This window comes from Eschrichtius robustus, chromosome 4 (genome assembly GCF_028021215.1).
Source record: "Eschrichtius robustus isolate mEscRob2 chromosome 4, mEscRob2.pri, whole genome shotgun sequence".
NCBI lineage: Eukaryota > Metazoa > Chordata > Mammalia > Artiodactyla > Eschrichtiidae > Eschrichtius > Eschrichtius robustus.
This window is the reverse complement of record NC_090827.1, coordinates 15,993,157-16,012,008: the sequence shown is the minus strand read 5'-3', so window position 1 is coordinate 16,012,008 and position 18,852 is coordinate 15,993,157. Positions and strand designations below refer to the sequence as shown.

Here is an 18,852-nt window from a genome sequence, read left to right as displayed (position 1 = left end):
CTCATTCATCTGCTGTGTGTTTCTCTGTCTTCTCATTTTGCTTAACTTACTGTGTTTGGGATCTCCTTTGCACAGCCTGCAGGTTCGTAATTCCCGTTGTTTTTGGTGTTTGCCCCCAGTGGCTATAGTTGGTTCAATGGGTTTTGTAGGCTTCCTGGTGCAGGGTACTAGTGCCTGTGTTCTGGTGGATGAGGCTGCATCTTCTCTTTCTGGTGGTAGGACCACGTCCGGTGGTGTGTTTTGGGGTGTCTGTGATCTAATTATGCTTGTAGGCAGCCTGTCTGCTAATGGGTGGGGTTGTGTTCCTGTCTTGCTAGTTGTTTGGCATAGGGTGTCCAGCACTGCAGCTTTCTGGTCATTGAGTGGAGCTGGGTCTTAGAATTGAGATGGAGATCTCTAGGAGAGCTTTCGCCATTTGATATTATGTGGAGCCAGGAGGTCTCTGGTGGACCGATGTCCTGAACTTGGCTCTCCCACCTCAGAGGCACAGGCGTGACATCCGGCCAGAGCACCAAGACTCTGTCAGCCACACGGCTCAGAAGAAAAGGCAGAAAAAAAGAAAGAAAGAAAGAAAGAAAAAAACAAAATAAAATAAAGTTATTAAAAATAAAAAATTAAAAAGTAATAAGAAAAAGCAAAAAAAGAAAGAAAGAAGAGAGCAACAAAACCAAAAAACAAATCCACCAATGCTAACAAGCGCTAAAAACTATATTTAAAAAAAAAACCAAAAACAAACCAAAAAAAAAGGACAGGTAGTACCCTAGGACAAATGGTAAAAGCAAAGCTATACAGACCAAATCACACAAAGAAGCATACACATACACACTCACAAAAAGACAAAAAGGAAAAAAATATGTATCGTTGCTCCCGAAGTCCACTGCCTCAATTTTGGGATGATTCGTTGTCTATTCAAGTATTCCACAGATGCAGGTACATCAAGTTGATTGTGGAGATTTAATCCACTGCTCCTGAGGCTGCTGGGAGAGATTTCCCTTTCTCTTCTTTGTTTGCACAGCTCCCAGGGTTCAGCTTTGGATTTGGACCCGCCTCTGCGTGTAGGTCGCCTGAGGGCGTCTGTTCTTCGCTCCGACAGAACGGGGTTAAAGGAGCAGCTGCTTCGGGGGCTCTGGCTCACTGAGGCCGGGGGTGGGAGGGGCACGGAGGAGGCGGGGCGAGCCTGCGGTGTCAGAGGCGTCGTGACGTTGCAGCAGCCTGAGGCGCGCCGTGCGTTCTCCCGGCGAAGTTGTCCCTGGATCACGGGAGCCTGGCAGTGGCGGGCTGCACAGGCTCCCAGGAAGGGAGGTGTGGATAGCGACCTGTGCTGCACACAGGCTTCTTGGTGGCGGCAGCAGCAGCCTTAGCGTCTCATGCCCGTCTCTGGGGTCTGCGCTGATCGCCGCGGCTCGCGCCCAGCTCTGGAGCTCGTTTAGGCGGCGCTCTGAATACCCTCTCCTCGTGCACCAGGAAACAAAGAGGCAAGAAAAAGTATCTTGCCTCTTTGGCAGCTGCAGACCTTTTCCCGGACTCCCTCCCGGCTAGCCGTGGCGCACTAGCCCCTTCAGGCTGTGTTCATGCCGCCAACCCCAGTCCTCTCCCTGGGATCTGACCAAAGCCCGAGCCTCAGCTCCCAGCCCGCGTCCGCCCTGGCGGGTGAGCAGACAAGCCTCTCGGGCTGGTGGGTGCTGGTCGGCGCCGATCCTCTGTGCGGGAATCTCTCCGCTTTGCCCTCCGCTCCCCTGTGGCTGCGCTCTCCTCCGTGGTTCCGAAGCTTCCCCCCTCCGCCACCCGCAGTCTCCGCCCGCGAAGGGGCTCCTAGTGTGTGGACACCTTTCCTCCTTCACGGCTCCCTCCCACTGGTGCAGGTCCCATCCCTATTCTTTTGTCTCTGTTTTTTTTTTTTTTTTCCTTTTGCCCTACCCAGCTAAGTGGGGAGTTTCTTGCCTTTTGGGAAGTCTGAGGTCTTCTGCCAGCGTTCAGTAGGTGTTCTGTAGGAGTTGTTCCACATGTAGATGTATTTCTGATGTATTTGTGGAGAGGAAGGTGATCTCCATGTCTTACTCTTCTGCCATCTTGAAGGTCGAGCCATACACTTTTGAAATAAATTTTTGTAATGAAGTTCCTCTTGCTTTTGTCAGCTCTCAAGGCTGCCACAGTGTAGCGGGAGGTGTAGTGCTGTGTTGGGAAGAGCACAGTTTTTGAGGGAGACAAAACTGGCTTCTGATCCCAGCTCAGCTGTTTACCACCTGTGTTTTCAGGTAGTAAATAGCAGAGCTGGGATCAGTGATCCTCCCAGATGTTGAATTTTGCCAGGTGTAAAAATGAGAATAATCATCTAAATCCTTAATTGAACAACCAGTCAATAGACCTAACATACTGCCTGGTTCATAGCAGGCACTCAAATTACTTAACTAGATGATTTATGAATCATTATTGTTATCCAACCAGGTTTGTTTGCCCAATATGCAGCAAGTCAAAATGCAGAGATGCCTAGGTTTGCAGGAAAGAGAGGGTTTATTCACAAGGCAGCCACGTAAGGAAATGAGGAACAAGTCTCAGAACCACCTCCACAAAGGCAAGGGCTTGTGGTTATATATGACGAAAAATAAAGAAGCAGGGTGGTCTAAGGCATGGGGAGCATGGGGAAAGGTGATTGGAAAAAGGTGCAGTAATTGTTGTTCCACACAGGCATAACTCATCTATAGGCTTCTGTTCACTCAAAAATGAAGGCCCTTAGCAAGATCTGAGGGTGGAGTTTTCAGCCCTCTGATGTCAAAAGATCACCCAGTGTACACTCACGTGTGCCCAGTTCAAGGGTCAGTGGTCCTATCCAGTTTTAACCAGCTCAGCTCAGAGTAGACACAGCTGACTCCAAGTTCCTGGAAAATGACTCAGGCAAACATCTTATTGTTTAGGCGAGGTGCTCTTGGAGGACAGGCAAGTCTTTTGTAGACCTTGATTAATGAAGGCAGGTGAAATGGATTTGACTAATGATTACCCAACAGTTTCATTATTTTTGAAAGAGTAGCAAGTGAAAGGAAAATGGCTACAATGTTTTGAACATTTTTCACTTTCTTCTTGTTTTACCAGAGGATGACTTTTTTCATGAACTCCCAGAAACCTTTCCATCTGATCCACCTGAGCCTCTGCCACATTTCCTTATTGAGCCTGAAGAAGCTTATATTGTGAAGAATAAGCCTGTGAACCTGTATTGTAAAGCCAGCCCCGCCACCCAGATCTACTTCAAGTGCAATAGTGAATGGGTTCATCAGAAGGACCACATAGTAGATGAAAGAGTAGACGAAACCTCTGGTGAGTTTTCCATTGCATTTGGACTGCTGTTTAGGATTCACTTACTACTTTGCCATGTTGTCATATTGTTCTTTCAGTTATTGAAATTGAAAATAGAATTATTATCCTTTGGTTAAAAGTTTTAACTTAGTTTGGTTAAGATTTGGTGATCTCTTTCCATGCATTGCAAAGTAAAATGTGATGAATAAATCTTGACTTGATTCCTGTTAGACTGCATAGAATTAAGGCATGGTTCATGCTTAAGAAGATAAATAATGAGAGTGAATAGACTGAATTATGGTAAATAAATACCCTAGTAAAAGATGCCCTTGAATTTCACTTGTATGTCAAGTCTGGTGTCAGGTCTAAATATCCTGGGATTGAGGAACATGTTCAATTAAGGATAAATTGTAGATGTTTACATGACTGTCAAATGTTAATTTCCATGCATAGTTTCCCCTTATATATTTTTAAACAATTTGTAAACACTGTAGATTCAAAATATTCTGTACCGTTAACTTACATCTAAAAATGAATCCTAATTACCTAATTCTTGGCTAAAGTTAAATCAAGAGTGATTGAGAATAGTGATATTGTGGGATCCACAAAGAGAAGTTGTGAGTGTAGACTCCATCTGGGTGGGTTTTCATCAGAGTATCTTTGCTTCTGGCATAGTTAAAACTCCTGACTTTATTGCTCTGTAAACATCATTCTTAATAGTAAAATACTAAAGGCAAAGAGGATGAAGTAGATCTTAATAAATGGTGGGATTTACACTGGCTATAAAGGAAACTTTCTTGATAGGAAATCTTTATTCCACAATGGGTAAGTTAAGATAGTTCTGGAAACCCCTAGAGTTATTTTAAACTTAAAAGATATATATCTTTCTATAGTGATTTAACAGTTTTTGGTCTCCAGTGGGGAGAATAACAATTTGAACTTTTACATCCCTTCTAGATCTGTGATTTTATATTGACATGTATTTTAAAAATTAAGACTTTATTGATCAATATGTCCAAGCTAAATAGTGACAAATATGATAAAAGTGAAAGCATTTAAATATCTTCATTTTCTTTCATAAATATCTCTACGTACCGAAATGGATACATGTTTTCAAAATTCAGTTGTAATTAATTCATATTTGTATCTAAATGTTGGTTAATGAGGGGCAAGGAGTGACCAGCATTTGAAGGAGATCTGCTTTCAGTGTCTCTAATAATAAAGAGCTGTTAGGTGATGGAGCATACATAGAACAGACTGTGAGAGGCCTGAGAAGAGGCATCTTTTTAAAAAAAAAAAGCATGCGGGACATATACTCATGTAACACAAATGGTCGTAGAAAATCAGGCGGCAGCTCTACATAATTGTCAATTTGTGAATCAATATGCTCACTGCATGCAAGCTGATGACTATAGAAATAACTGGGTATCCAACTGTATGGTCTCTTCCTTCAGGGAATTGGTCTATTACACCTCTTGGTCTAATTACTCAGTAAATAACTCCACCAGATGTCTTCAAAATCTCATGAATTGAGTTTTATTTGTTTCAGCTCATTTATTTGTAAAGATTTCAAACACACGTGTTTTAATAGTAACAGGAAAAAGAAAGAAATCACAAAACGAAAATGAGAGACATAAACATACTTTGGCTTGTCTTTACTAGATTAATGAAAAAGCTTTTATAGGAAGACTGTAAGTAAAGACAAAACTGCTCTGATATGGAGCACCTCCAGCAGATTTACGCTATCTTGGTAATGTGTGTGTGTGTGTGTGTTTATTTTCTTTTTAAAAGACATTTCCTCTCCATAAAGCATTATATTTTTTACTATTTCCACATAAAATTAATTACTATTGCATATACCAATGATTAAAAATACTTCTTGGGGCTTCTCTGGTGGCGCAGTGGTTGAGAGTCTGCCTGCCAATGCAGGGGACACGGGTTCACGCCCTGGTCCGGGAGGATCCCACATGCCGCGGAGCAGGTAAGCCCGTGAGCCACAACTACTGAGCCTGCGCGTCTGGAGCCCGTGCTCCCGCAACAAGAGAGGCCGCGACAGTGAGAGGCCCGCGCACCGCGATGAAGAGTGGCCCCCGCTTGCCGCAACTAGAGAAAGCCCTCGCGCAGAAGTGAAGACCCAACACAGCCATAAATAAAAATAAATAAATAAATAAATTTAAAAAAATACTTCTTAAAGCAACTATAAATGAAAATATATGGCATGTTTCAAATTCAGAAGGGAATAGATTAGAGCTAAGGAAAGATTTGTCAGCCCTAATACTTGCGTAGTATTCGTATTTGGAGTGGAACACAACATACTTTTTTGTTGTCTTTTGTTTTGATCCAAAACTGTACAAGATAGTGAGCATCCAAGAGAATGATTACCTTTAGATTTAGGAAAAAGGCAGAGATACCCACAGATACTAGTATTATTTGGTATTGCTCTTAACACACTAGCCAATGCAATTAGACAAGGCAAATAATTGAAAAACATAAAAATTATAAAGCAAGTTGAAAACTATCATTTGGACAAATATGATTTTGTAGGTCTGGAAAACTTATGCAGTTTCACAGGAAAAAATTGAAAAAACATTAAGAGAATATAGAAAACTGGCTGATAAAAGATATACATAACCCATGAACTTTTCTAAGTACAGTCGATTCAAATTATAATGGAATAAAATATACCATTTACAATAACAATGTAAAAAATGTAGATACAAAGCTATCAAATTTGTAGAATTTTAAAAGAATATAAAAATCTACTCAGAGACCAAAAAAAAATACAATGACTTGAATAAATGGAAAGACATATCTTGTTCTTAGATAGAAAGACAATATTTTTAAATGTTTGCTATTTGTAAATGAATCCATAAAGTCACCAACATTGTATGAAAAGTAATTTGTGAAAATAGCTGGAAGAATTCTGAAATAGTAGCATAATAAGGAAATATAAGCTTTTTATAAGTGTATTATAAGGCTAAAGAAGTTTGATTGTAGCAAAGAATAAGATACACAGATTAATGGACCAAAATCGAAACCAGGAAATAAAATCTAAGGCATTTTACAGTATGTTGAAGATGATTTTTAAACCCACAACATAGGCAGTTGGAAAAGTAATAAATAAATAAAGCTTGAGTTCTAGATCATTCTTTAGAATAAAATAAATTCTAGATGTTAGGGCTTCACATCATCATCATTATCATCATCACTGTCATCGTTGTCATTGGTAGTCATCACCATCGTCACTAGGAGAAAATTTTGGCAATTTGTTGGTTGTTTGGTTTCAATGATGATCAAAGCTTTTTTAATGAAGACAAAATCCAGAAGCTTTATAAGAAAACATTATTTTTTTAAAAAGCATTATTAAATTTAAATAAAGCAAGAAAACCACCAAAACCAAGGGACAGATATATACTAATCAAAGGGCTAATTTAACTAATACATTACTAGCTCTTAAAATATGTTTAAGAAAAAGATCTGGGCTTCCCTGGTGGTGCAGTGGTTGAGAGTCTGCCTGCTAATGCGGGGGACATGGGTTCGAGCCCTGGTCTGGGAAGATCCCACATGCCGCGGAGCAACTAGGCCCGTGAGCCACAATTACTGAGCCTGCGCGTCTGGAGCCTGTGTTCCGCAACAAGAGAGGCCGCGATAGTGAGAGACCCGCGCACCGAGATGAAGAGTGGCCCCCGCTTGCCGCAACTAGAGAAAGCCCTCGCACAGAGACGAAGACCGAACACAGCCAGAAAGAAGGAAAGAAGGAAAGAAAGAAAGAAAGAAAGAAAGAAAGAAAGAAAGAAAGAAAGAAAGAAAGAAAGAAAAAGATCTGCAACCCAATATAAAAAATTGAGCAGAGTTTGGAAATGGAGATATAGGAAAAGAAATGTAAATGGTGAATACGCATCTAAGAAAATGTTGTCAAGATCAGAACAGTTCTTAGTATACAGTGTTGATGAAGGAGTGGGATAGGGGTATTTCATACTTTGTTGATGAGGTTGCAAATTTTTTTTTTTTTTTTTTCTTTTTAAATTGGGGTTACAAGAGTTCTTCATGATTTTGGTTGCTGTCATTCTGGGAAATTCAGTACACAGTCTTGTGTTTTTAAGTTATTATTCGGGGGTGGGGTTTTTTTGTTTGTTTGTTTGTTTTTTATTATTTATTTATTTATTTATGGCTGTGTTGGGTCTTCGTTTCTGTGCGAGGGCCTTCTCTAGTTGTGGCAAGTGGCGGCCACTCTTCATCGCGGTGCGCGGGCCTCTCACTATCGCGGCCTCTCTCGTTGGGAGCACAGGCTCCAGACGCGCAGGCTCAGTTGATGTGGCTCACGTGCCTAGTTGCTCCGCGTCGTGTGGGATCTTCCCAGACCAGGGCTCGAACCCGTGTTCCCTGCATTGGCAGGCAGATTCTCAACCACTGCGCCACCAGGGAAGCCCCGAGGTTGCAAATTGATGTAATCTTTTTGAAGATCAATTTGAAAATACCTATCAATATTTAAATGTATACACTCTTTCACTCAGTAACTACAAGTTTAGGAACTGTCTAAAAATAAAATTCCTAATGAGCACAAAGACTTGTATGAAAGGTGGTCCATTGCACCCTTGTTGCAGTTAGCATACCAAAGGCTGTTGAACTCTAGGATGGAATGCTGTGCTGCTTTGTAAAACAGTGAGGTTTCTCCATATGTGAAGATGTAGAAAAATCTCTCAGGTAAAATATGAAATGAAAACCGAAGTACAGAACATTGTGTGCAATATGTCCTTATTATGTAAAAAAGAGAATGCACATGTATTTGTCTATGCATTGGGATTTTTTTGAGAAACATACAAGCCGTTGACAGCTCAGAATCTGGGGCAGTAAGAGACTTCTTTTATTGTTTGATTTTTGTTCAATCCTGTGAACGTTTTATTTTCTTGATAGATAATGAAATCTGAATTTTAAAAGCCCAAACTACTTTATTGCGTCTCTTTGCCTGTTATCATACATCTCCAATCTGTACAACTACCGGAAGTGGGGAGATTTGTAGGTCTCATATTAGAACTCTTTGCTTTCCTGTGAGATCAGAACACTGTGAATGGAATTGAACTGCTCGGTTTGGGGGTTTTTTCCTCTGAAGTTAGATTCACCTGCAACTTTGGTGCTCAACTCTTTATTTAATACAGTCTGAGTATTGTTTTGTTATGGGCCTTAGTGATTCTTAATATCAAGAAATGTTAGGATACATTGTCTTGAAATATATTACAAATTAGAGAAATTTTCTTGGCATTTTAAAAATCAAATTGGTTCTCAGATGATAGGACAGAGAGAAGTCATTGCAAACAAGTTTGTTTTTATAGGTCCCTCTACCTTAGAATAATGATATCTGGAAGCATGTGGCAATCAGGTACATTGCCTTGCAACTAAGAAAAATCAACTGCATTCAGTAAAATCTCCATCAGAAGTACGTTTTAATTAAAAAACTACAAAATAACAAAACAAAAAAGAACGAAAGTTTCTCTCCAATTCACAAAATTCTTCCTTTTAATATGCTCTCTTGCTCTGAAGTATTAAGTAAATGATTATTTATATTCACTGAGCAAAGCTATTCCATTGATCATAAAATATGCTGATTAAAGATCATTCATTACTGTTACTGTTTGCTTTTCCATCATTTAAATCACATTTGCATTTCTTGCAAACATGTAATATTAAGAAACAGAAAAGTGGAAAGCAGCATATATTAGATGGTTTAGAAATTTTCAATGTTGAGAAGCTCTTGATTTGATAATATAGTAATAAGTACCCATGTTCCTTTAAGGATTCCAAAGAAATCTTGATCTACTCAAAATTTTATGGTTACATTTTTACGAAAAGATCAGGCTTGGTTGCTTGCTTTCTATTTACTTGAAGCCTTTTCAACCCTTGTTTCCATGGTACCTAAGATTCACCATTGAAAAGTAAATATCTCCCCTCTGTGAAGAAGCAAGGGAGTTTAGAAAACCTCGATTGGCTTGAAATTTTACTAAACCCTAGGTTTTCCCTTTTCATCTTTTTTGCTCACAATAGCAGAATATTATCAATAGGACCAACACAACAACAACACAGAGAGTTCCAAGCTTTATACTGAATGTCATGTATTATGACATTTAGTCATCACAGCAATCTTACGAGATAATCTTGGGATTCTCCTTTTGCAAATGAGAAAACTAAGGCTCAGCAGAATAAAGAAACTAATTTGCCCCAGTTGCATAGCTAGGAGGTGGCAGAGTCAAGATGTGAACCCAGGGTTCTCTGATTCCAAAGCCTCTGCTCTTGGCCCTCTAGTGTCTCCCTAAATTCTGCCATAACTGAACACAGGACTAAATTAAGCTAAAAAAAGAGCTATGTAATACAATTATCCTTTTCTCAGGAAAGAAAATCTGGTTCTAAATGTCAGCTAAACATTTATCTTTCATGCTATTCATCTCCCTTCTTGCCTTGTGTCAAGTTTTTCATATGTGACCCTTTGTGGTTCTTTAATAATTAAGATAGTGCTTATTAGGATTTGATTATTTTTATTTGTGAAGGTATTTAACATTTGGACAAATAGCAAAATTAGAAGGAATTTCAATTGGTGAGCAAAAGGTGAGCCTTAACAGAAAAAAAGAAATTGATGAAGAGAAGCTATACTTGGATACAAATTAAATTGCCTTTACTCAAGACAGAGCTTTTAAAAAATATATTGTGCTCACTCAGATCCCCATTTGTTACAAGAGTGGCACAGTTGAAATTCTTTGTCCTCCTATTATTTGTCTTCCTATTTTAGATACCTCTTTATTCCATTCCATCAGCAAAAACAGAAATCTCAGCTTTATCCCTTCTTCCAGTAGCCGAAGTGATCATCAAATACTGCTAATTCCTTCTCAGAGTTCTCCCATAAAACATCCTTCTGTTTTTAATTCTTGCTGCTACTCCCCTAGTATAGGCCTTAATTATATACCTCTTAGAGTATTTAAATAGCCTCCTACACTTTCTTGGTGTCAGCCTTTCTCCTCAGCAATTAATTCTCCAGGTAGTTATAGGCCTAAAGAACAGGCCCGAGTGTTTTTATCATTCCATTTCTTAAAATATATGTCTTTCCTTTGTCCATGCAGTAAAGCATATCCTCCTTGGTCATATATTCAAAAGCTTCAGTACAGTCTGTTCTTAATCAAACTTTCTAGCTTTATTTTAATAGTTTCTCCCCCACCGCATGCTCTGTATACTAGGCCAGTTTGTTTGTTTGTTTGTTTGAACAACAGCTCCTATTTATTTTTTTATTTTTATTTATTTATTTTATTTATGGCTGTGTTGGGTCTTCGTTTCTGTGCGAGGGCTTTCTCTAGTTGTGGCAAGCGGGGACCCCTCTTCATCGCGGTGCGCGGGCCTCTCACTATCGTGGCCTCTCTTGTTGCGGAGCACGGGCTCCAGACGCGCAGGCTCAGTAGTTGTGGCTCACGGGCCTAGTTGCTCCGCGGCATGTGGGATCTTCCCAGACCAGGGCTCGAACCCGTGTCCCCTGCATTGGCAGGCAGATTCTCAACCACTGCGCCACCAGGGAAGCCCCCTGTTTGGTTTTTCCTCTTAAACTGTGTTCAGTGAACCGCCAGTGTCTTATAAGTGCTATTTGGGAAAAAAAAAAAAAAAAAGGAAACAAACAAAAAGCTTTGCAGTCAAATAATTTCGGAAACACTGCAATAATTATATTCCCCTTTTGGAGAAAGTATAAAGTATATTTGCATGTAGAAGTCCCAGGAAAGCGCTGAAGTGGAAAAATATTTTTTAACCTCATATTGTTTGGTAGCTGAACTCTTTTTCTCAGAACCTCTGTTAAAATATCATGAGAACTTAATGTCACACCAGGACATGATTTAGAAAATGCTGCTTATACATTTTCAAAGGGAAATTATGTAAGATTTGTTTAAATTTTATTAAATCAATGCAAACACTCTACACTTTTGTGTCTTAGGATCCTGGAAGGTTTAAGCTGTGAGACTGTAACAGTCATTTAAACTCAATGAATTATTGGCCTGCTTCTCATTAAATTATATTAAAGTGAGCATTATCAGTTTTCTGTTATCATGACTTAACGGTGCTACTTTTGTCATATGGAACTTTAGGAACTAGGTCTGGTCATCTCCTGGCCTATTCCTAATTTTAGTTATTTGAAAGGGACAGTTATCACTTCTCCTTTCCCAAGTTCTCTCTCCTCTTCAGTCTAAACATTATGAGCTGAAGAGTAAGCTCCATGAATTCAGGGATTATGTCTATCTTTTTTGCTATTCTAGTTCCATGCTTAACTTGGTGTTGGGTTCTTAGTAGGTGCTCAATAAATGTGTGTTGTATGAAATAATGTTTCTTTATACCATACTTTCCTCCATCCTACTTCTGTTAAAATCCTACTCACTCTTAAAGAAGTATCTCAAAAGCAATATCATAGGTGAATCCTATAAAACCCCAAGTCATAGCATAAACATGTCCGCATTTCACTTATTTGTGCTTCCATTTTCATTATACTCATAAATGTGAAATGTATATGTGTATTATACATAAGAAGTTATCAATATTCAGTCATTTTTGAGGTACAAAAATGGCAGTTTCTTGTAATTCAATATCATATGTTATTTATGATATATATAAAATCTCTGTCTCTTCAACAGATTGGAATGGTATGGTAGGGCCTGTGTTTTGTAAAGCTTTGTCTTTTGTAGTTTATAACATATGGCATTAAGCGCAAGAGATGATGAATAAAAGTTTGTTTGTGAGATTGTAGCCATTCATCCTACTAAATTTGGGTAACTGAAATGTAGTGACACATACTAATGATGTTTTTATTTGGAATACTTTGTGAATAGGTAATTTGAGAAATGCACAAACAAAGCATAATCTTCTATAAGAGTAGTTACTTTACACATTAAATACACACAATTTTCAGACCGATTGTTATTCTCCATGTAAAATAATTACTGTAAACTTAGTTCTCATTAATAGAGTTAATATTTTCAAAAGGAAGTTAGGTGGGCTTTGTTTAAATTTTAGTAAATGATGCATAAAATTTGGAAGCCCTATTTGAACTTTATTCCATATTTTGTTATGTAATTCAGTGGGAGTATTGCCTTTGCAAGAATAGAGCCTTATATTTGTAATATGTTTGTCTGCCAGTGAAGATAAATGATTCTGGAATATAAATCAATTATTTATTTGATTTCCTTCTCAAAGGTCCTTCTTTCAATACTAGAAACTAACAATTTTTCTTTTTGGTATGAGGCTAGCCCCAAAATAAAAATAGAAACCTGGCAAGGATCCATGTAGTACATTAAGGCTTTTCCACTGAGTCAATCAGGTAACTTGGCAAGAAAGTAGTTACCGGTTAGTGATAACAGAATATTAATTATCCCGAAATATATACTTTTCCATATTCTTCATTTTTTAGTGCTCACAATTGATTTATCCTAATTTCACATCGACATTTTCTTTGAACACCTGGGTTCACATGGCCAACATAATCCCAGCTGCAACGACAAAAGTTGGTTGGATTGGAGTTCCAGAACTTGGATTTTAGTTGCTTTCATTCCATTCTAGCATGAAAATAGTCTTGGCTAGCTGAGTGATTTGGGCTCTCACTGTATATAAAGCTGGCTTTTGTTTCCATTCTTTTCCTAACTTACAAACAGAAGTGAGTACTTGAAAAATTTGGGGCTACACATTTGGATTCCTTTTGTTTCTAATATGTCATTGTCATGAAGTTTTTATTTTTGTGTGTTTTATAATTCCAATATTTGCAAACATCAATATTATAGATTCTGTACGTACTGCAAAACACCCTGACTACACCATATTTACAGAACTATATAATTTTAATTTAGTTCTATCCCATGGGGAAGATTTTTAAGATTTGAATTACATACTGTATAGAAAAATGTAACACCATGTATTTTTTAATACATGATTGTATTAAACATGATTGTAGAGTAAGAACATGATTGTAAAGTAAAGGCAAGAACACATCACATCTTTCAATGCAGCTCTAGCTAGCTATGTTTCATTAGAGGAAAACAGAAATTTTCTAAAATTATATACAGCGAGAGTTTTTAATGTAATGAACACAAAGGAATTCTCCCCTGCCAGTTAAAACTTAGGGCAAGGTTACTTGTAATGCATTACTCCTTTTTCTTCCTACAGCTAAGATGAAAGCATTGATTAATACAGTGTAATCAAGAATATGCATATAAGTTGATATGTAAATACATACATATGTATATCTGTGTGAGTGTGTTTGTGTGTGTGCCTTTCTAAATTTTGAGAAGAGAAGATCAAATGCTACCCACCCCTAGGCTCATACAGAGACTACAATAAGAAACAGGAGTCCAAGAACCATTCTTCACTAGATTACTTGCTACCCAAACAGGGCATTTCAGGAGCACAACTAGTGATTGTGTTGCTATAGCAATTTTCCCACGTGCCCAGCAACCATGCATATGCCCACTTCAAAGTGAGAATAGCACAAGTGTTAAAAGCCATAATGTCTTTTTAATCTAATGTTTGCCTAAAATGTGTAAGGGTTTTAAAGAGAGTTTCTTGTTCTTTATTTTCATGGGAAGGAAAATACTTAACAGAGTTCCAGATTATAATATGAAATGGATTTATCATCTTATTTAAGGAAGTTTGAGAACAATTTCAGCTTAAAAAAGAGGGGTAGCTTCCTAAAGAGCATGGCTTTCTCTCCAAATATAAATGTTCTTTTTTGGTGTCTGTGCCTATTATGCTAAATATAAATAAACCTGGTTGATAATTATGCAGTAACGACCCAGGTTGTTGTCCTTCTTATTTTGTGATGTCAGGGATTGTTACCCATTCTGTTTGAGGCTCTGTATCTATCACTAAATCTTCCTATTCAATATTCTCCCAATACTTGGCTCAAAATTTTCTCTCTCCTCACCCCACGTTTTTGGGGCATCTTAAAAAATAGAACAGATAAATTTTTAGTTAAAAAAATGTTGCAATCAATGAATAATCTAATGCTGAAATTTGAGGGGTGAAGCCTTTACTTGCTCTGGATTCTTTAGTCTTCTCCCCCAAATATCATCAATCCAGAATCATCCCTTAGCTAGGGATTTTCAGAGCCCTCTTGGGGATGCCTGTTGAAATAACCAGTCTTGCCAATTCCTCTGAAAAGCACTATTTGGAGATACAAAACCAGCATATAAAACATGAGAACTACAGTTAGCAAAATATCAGGGCCTGGCAAAAAAGCAAGCACAGCATGTAGGAAGTATAATATCTAGCAATGAAAAACAATTCAGATTAGGGAAGTCTTAGACTCATTCCTAATTTCATTGAGGGTTTAACCTGATTTTTAAAATCTGTTTTGGAAGAAATCTCCAAGAACATGAAAGCAAGAGCAACAAGGAAATACTAAGGCATTTGCTGTCAACCCTGGCTGCATTTGACAATCATCAGTGGGAGATTTTTAAAAATACATATGTCCTGGCCTCACCCCCAGAGAGAATGGTTTAATTGGGAACAGGGCATAGCTTTTTCTTTGTCTGTCTGCTTGTTTTAAGCTCACTAGTAATGCTAATGTACAACCAGGCTTGAAAGCTGTTGAGACACTGTTTTGAAAATGCAGCATAGAGGAAGTACATAGACTTTCTATTCAAAAACCATGACCCAGATACTTTACTTGGTGCTGTAAGTAGAGATAAAACTAAGACCTGATGCACTTAAGGAGATCACAGTCTAGAGAGGGCAAAATAGAGGAGGGAAAAGAGAGAGTGGAAAAGAGTATGTTTTACTATTTGCTTGGGTTCTCCTTTCATGATGAGAATAAATTTGTGAAACCCCTTGATATTTCCATGGTATAGAGTTACATGGTATAGAGCTCCTGCTTTCTTCAATATCCTTTCGCCTGTCTCTGCCTATTAAACTTCTCAGGCTGAGAGATAGCAGCCTCCTGACGGAAGAGGGGGGAACTCCAGGGCTTGAGTGAATTAAAATTTAGCTGGAAAAACCCAGGGGAATGTTCTGTACAAGGCAGTTCCAGGAATGGCAGAGAATGAATGACATGCCTCTTTTTATAGCTACAGCCTTGATGATTCTAGACAATGATGCCCTCTGTATGAAATGACGTGAGTGACCAAAAGGCTGCCTCCCCACACCCATTCCATGGGGCATTTGTGAAACCAGAAAAACACCACGTGGCAGACAGCTTTTCCTCACCTTTTTGCTCTGTCAGATTCTTGAGTCTACTCTTTGAATGTACAGACAGAGAGTAAATGCCCTTAGTTCACTGTATTAATTTCTGAGGGCTGCCACAATAAATTACTATGAAATTCGTAGCTTAAAACAACAGAAATTTATTCTCTTACAGTTTTGGAGACTAGAAGTCTGAAATCCAGCGGAGTCACGCTCCTGGGGACTCTGGAGGAAACTCTGTTCCTTGTCTCTTCTAGCTTCTGGTGGGGGCCCTGGCATTCCTGGGCTTGTGGCCCCATCACTTCAATCTCTGCCTCCGTCTTCACATCACTTTCTCTTCTTTGTCTGTCTTATCTGTATGTCTCTTATAAAGACACTTTTCACTGGATTTAGGGCCCACCTTGATAGTTCAAGATCTCAAAATCCTTAATTTAACTATATCTGCAAAACCCTTTTACCAAATAAGGTAACATTCACCTGTTCTGGGGATTCATATGTGCACATAATCTTGTTAGCCCACTATAGTCACCAAACATCTGTCAAGAAAAAGTCACTTAATATGACAGTTCAAAAGGGCAACAAACCTTAACAGACACCACACCAAGGGGACAAATAGGTGGCAAGTAAACATATGAAAAGATACTCCACGTCATATGTCAGGGAAATGCAAACTGAAACAATGAAATACCACTACAAATCTATTCGAATGGCCAAAATTCAGAACACTGACGACACCAATGCTGGCAAGAATGTGGGACAACAGAAACTCTCATTTATTTCTGGCTGGAAAGCAAAATGGTACAGCCACTTGGAAGGCAGCTTAGCGGTTTTTTACAAAACAAAACATACTCTTACCATATGACACAGCCATTGCACTCCTTGGTATTTACCCAAAGGAACTGAAAACTTATGTTCACACAAAAACATGGATGTTTATAGCAACTTTATTCATAATTGCCAAGACTTGGAAGCAACCAAGATGTCCTTCAGTAGGTGCATGGATAAATAAGCTTTAGTCCATCCAGACAAGGGAATATTATTCAGTGCTAAAAAAAAAAAAAAAAAAGTTGTCATGTCATGGAAAGATAGAGAGGAATCTTAACTGCATATTACTAAGTGAAAGAAATCAATCTGAAAAGGCTACATACTGTATGATTTCAACTATTTGGCATTTGGGTAAAGGGAAGACTATGGAGACAGGAAAAAAAATCAGTGGTTGCCAGGGAAGGGAAGGATGAATGGTGGAGCACAAGAGGATTTTTAGGGCAGTGAAACTACTCTGTATCATACTTTATTGGTGGATACGTGTCATTACCTACGTCCAAACCCATAGAACGTACAATACCAAGAGTGAACCTTAATGTGAACTATGGACTTTGGGTGATGATTTGTTAATGCAGGCTCATCAGTTGTAAAAGAATGGACCACTCTGGTGGGAGATGTTGACAACAGGGAAGGCTATGCATGTGTGGGAGCAGGAGGTATATGGGAAATTTCTGTACCTGTCTCTCAGTTTTGCTGGGAACCTAAAACTGCTCTAAAAAATAGTAGTAGTCAATTAAATACCAAGACCAGAAAAAGGCCATGATGGTGGAGGCATGAGTAGGGCTGCTGGGGGCTGAAAGAGAAGGCACTTACCTGGCTATTTCCCCTCGTGTAGTCAGTATTTCTAAGTTAACTATACACGTAGCAGGCAATGAAAGCATTTCCTCATGTTCTTTACCAGCTTTCTGAAGCCTCGCCCAATCTGTTGCGTTGTACTGTGGGCCAGATGCAGGGAAAGAGCTGCACAGCCAGGCTCTCGTATCTCTCACTTTTCTCATGCCACGGCATCCTTGCCAGCCTCTGTGCTCTAACAGTTGTCCTGTCTCATGGAAACGTAAAAATTCTCACAGCCACGTTTCTCATGAAAATTCTTGCCCCACAGAGTTGCCAAAACCAAATCGAAATAGCCAATACAACCAAAAGAGCTGCACTTGATAATTTCTTCTACACACACACACACACACACACACACTCACACACACACACACACACACACACACGCACTTTTGCTTGGCCTAGCAACACAATGGGAATGTAAACACATTGTTAATGCAGTCGCTCTCAGTTGGCTTCCCAGATGGCTTAAGTTCAATAGATTTTTCCCTCTGATTTCCTCAGCTTCTCCTAGCAAGCGCTAAACAACCATTATGCCTTTTCCTGCACATTGAGATTCATCTGCAGCTACTAAACTGCCTCCAAAGTGCTTCAATTTTGCATGAGTGCTAAGCTGGGGACTGGGAGACATTACCCAGTGCTGAAGGCCCAGATCATTAGAAAGAGCATGTAAATCCTCTGAACCAGAAATAAAAAGTGCAGAGATTTCCTTTGTGAAGTCCCAACTGCAGCTTTATGTAAAACATGAACCTTTGGCAAGATTTTAGGTGTTTCTTTTTACCTTCTCAATTGTAATTTTGCCTGGCTTTGGCTTATGTGTTCTCATTTTTTTAAACAGATATTTATTTCACAGTCAGAAGCATATGAAATAATAGCCATGCGCTGTCATTATTTCTCTTCTCAGGACACCGGAGGCCCCCTTCACTTTTAACGGGGATGGAACTTCAAAGTATTGCTAAGGGATCACCCACATGATATATTTTTAAACCAAACCTGAAACCAGCTTTGAGGGGATGGGTGGAGATATATGAGATATGTGCAGGGGACATAAATCTATATTATTTAAGTATAGATGTAGGAAGTGTACCGATACTGGATAATGGAGCGAGGTTGGGGTAGAATCAGAAGAGGATAGTGAAAAGTATTAATGAGAAAGAGGTGGTTGTGTACTCACTTGTCAATAGATACATCCCTGTACATTCTTACCTAAAAGTCTTGTTTGTGTTTTTCAAGGTGAGCGTCATTTTATCTGTACTTGATCTGTGTTTCCATGTCTGCTATCCTCCCAGCCTGCTTGTCAGGCTATCTCGCTGCAGATTAGAAGCGTGCACGTGGTCAGCTGGAGCAGTTCCTGTGGGAGAGCGGGCCCAGGAGGGCTGGAATTCTGAGTGTCCTGCAGCTCTGCCTGCTGTGGGGCTGGGCCGGGGCCCTAAGCCCGTGGAGTCGTGACAAAAGCTCTGTGATGGGAAGGTTGACTCTCCATCCTCATGCAGTATTTCCTTTGCAGCAAAATTTTGTGAACAGTTATGAGAACGTTTTACTTTTTTTTTTTGTCTATAGGATATCCACTCAAGAGTAATAAACCAGGCTCCTTTTACATGACTGGTCTGTAATTATTTCTCTTTTTCCATATATGTATGTAATAACTCAGGCTATCTTTCTTTTGGGATCCTGAGAGTAAAAATATACATTTAAGATGAGATATAGCAGTTCACTATT

The 18,852-nt window shown here is 39.0% G+C and overlaps 1 protein-coding gene across 2 annotated transcripts in view; it reads left to right on the top strand.

Moving 5' to 3' along the window:
- The window catches only part of UNC5C (unc-5 netrin receptor C), a 410,747-nt gene that overhangs the window by 235,022 nt on the left and 156,873 nt on the right, over positions 1–18,852 (top strand). For both annotated transcript variants that reach the window (XM_068542466.1, XM_068542465.1), the window contains exon 2: positions 3,088–3,309. In XM_068542466.1, the coding sequence (XP_068398567.1) occupies positions 3,088–3,309 (222 nt within the window). The remainder of the gene's footprint in view (positions 1–3,087; positions 3,310–18,852) is intronic.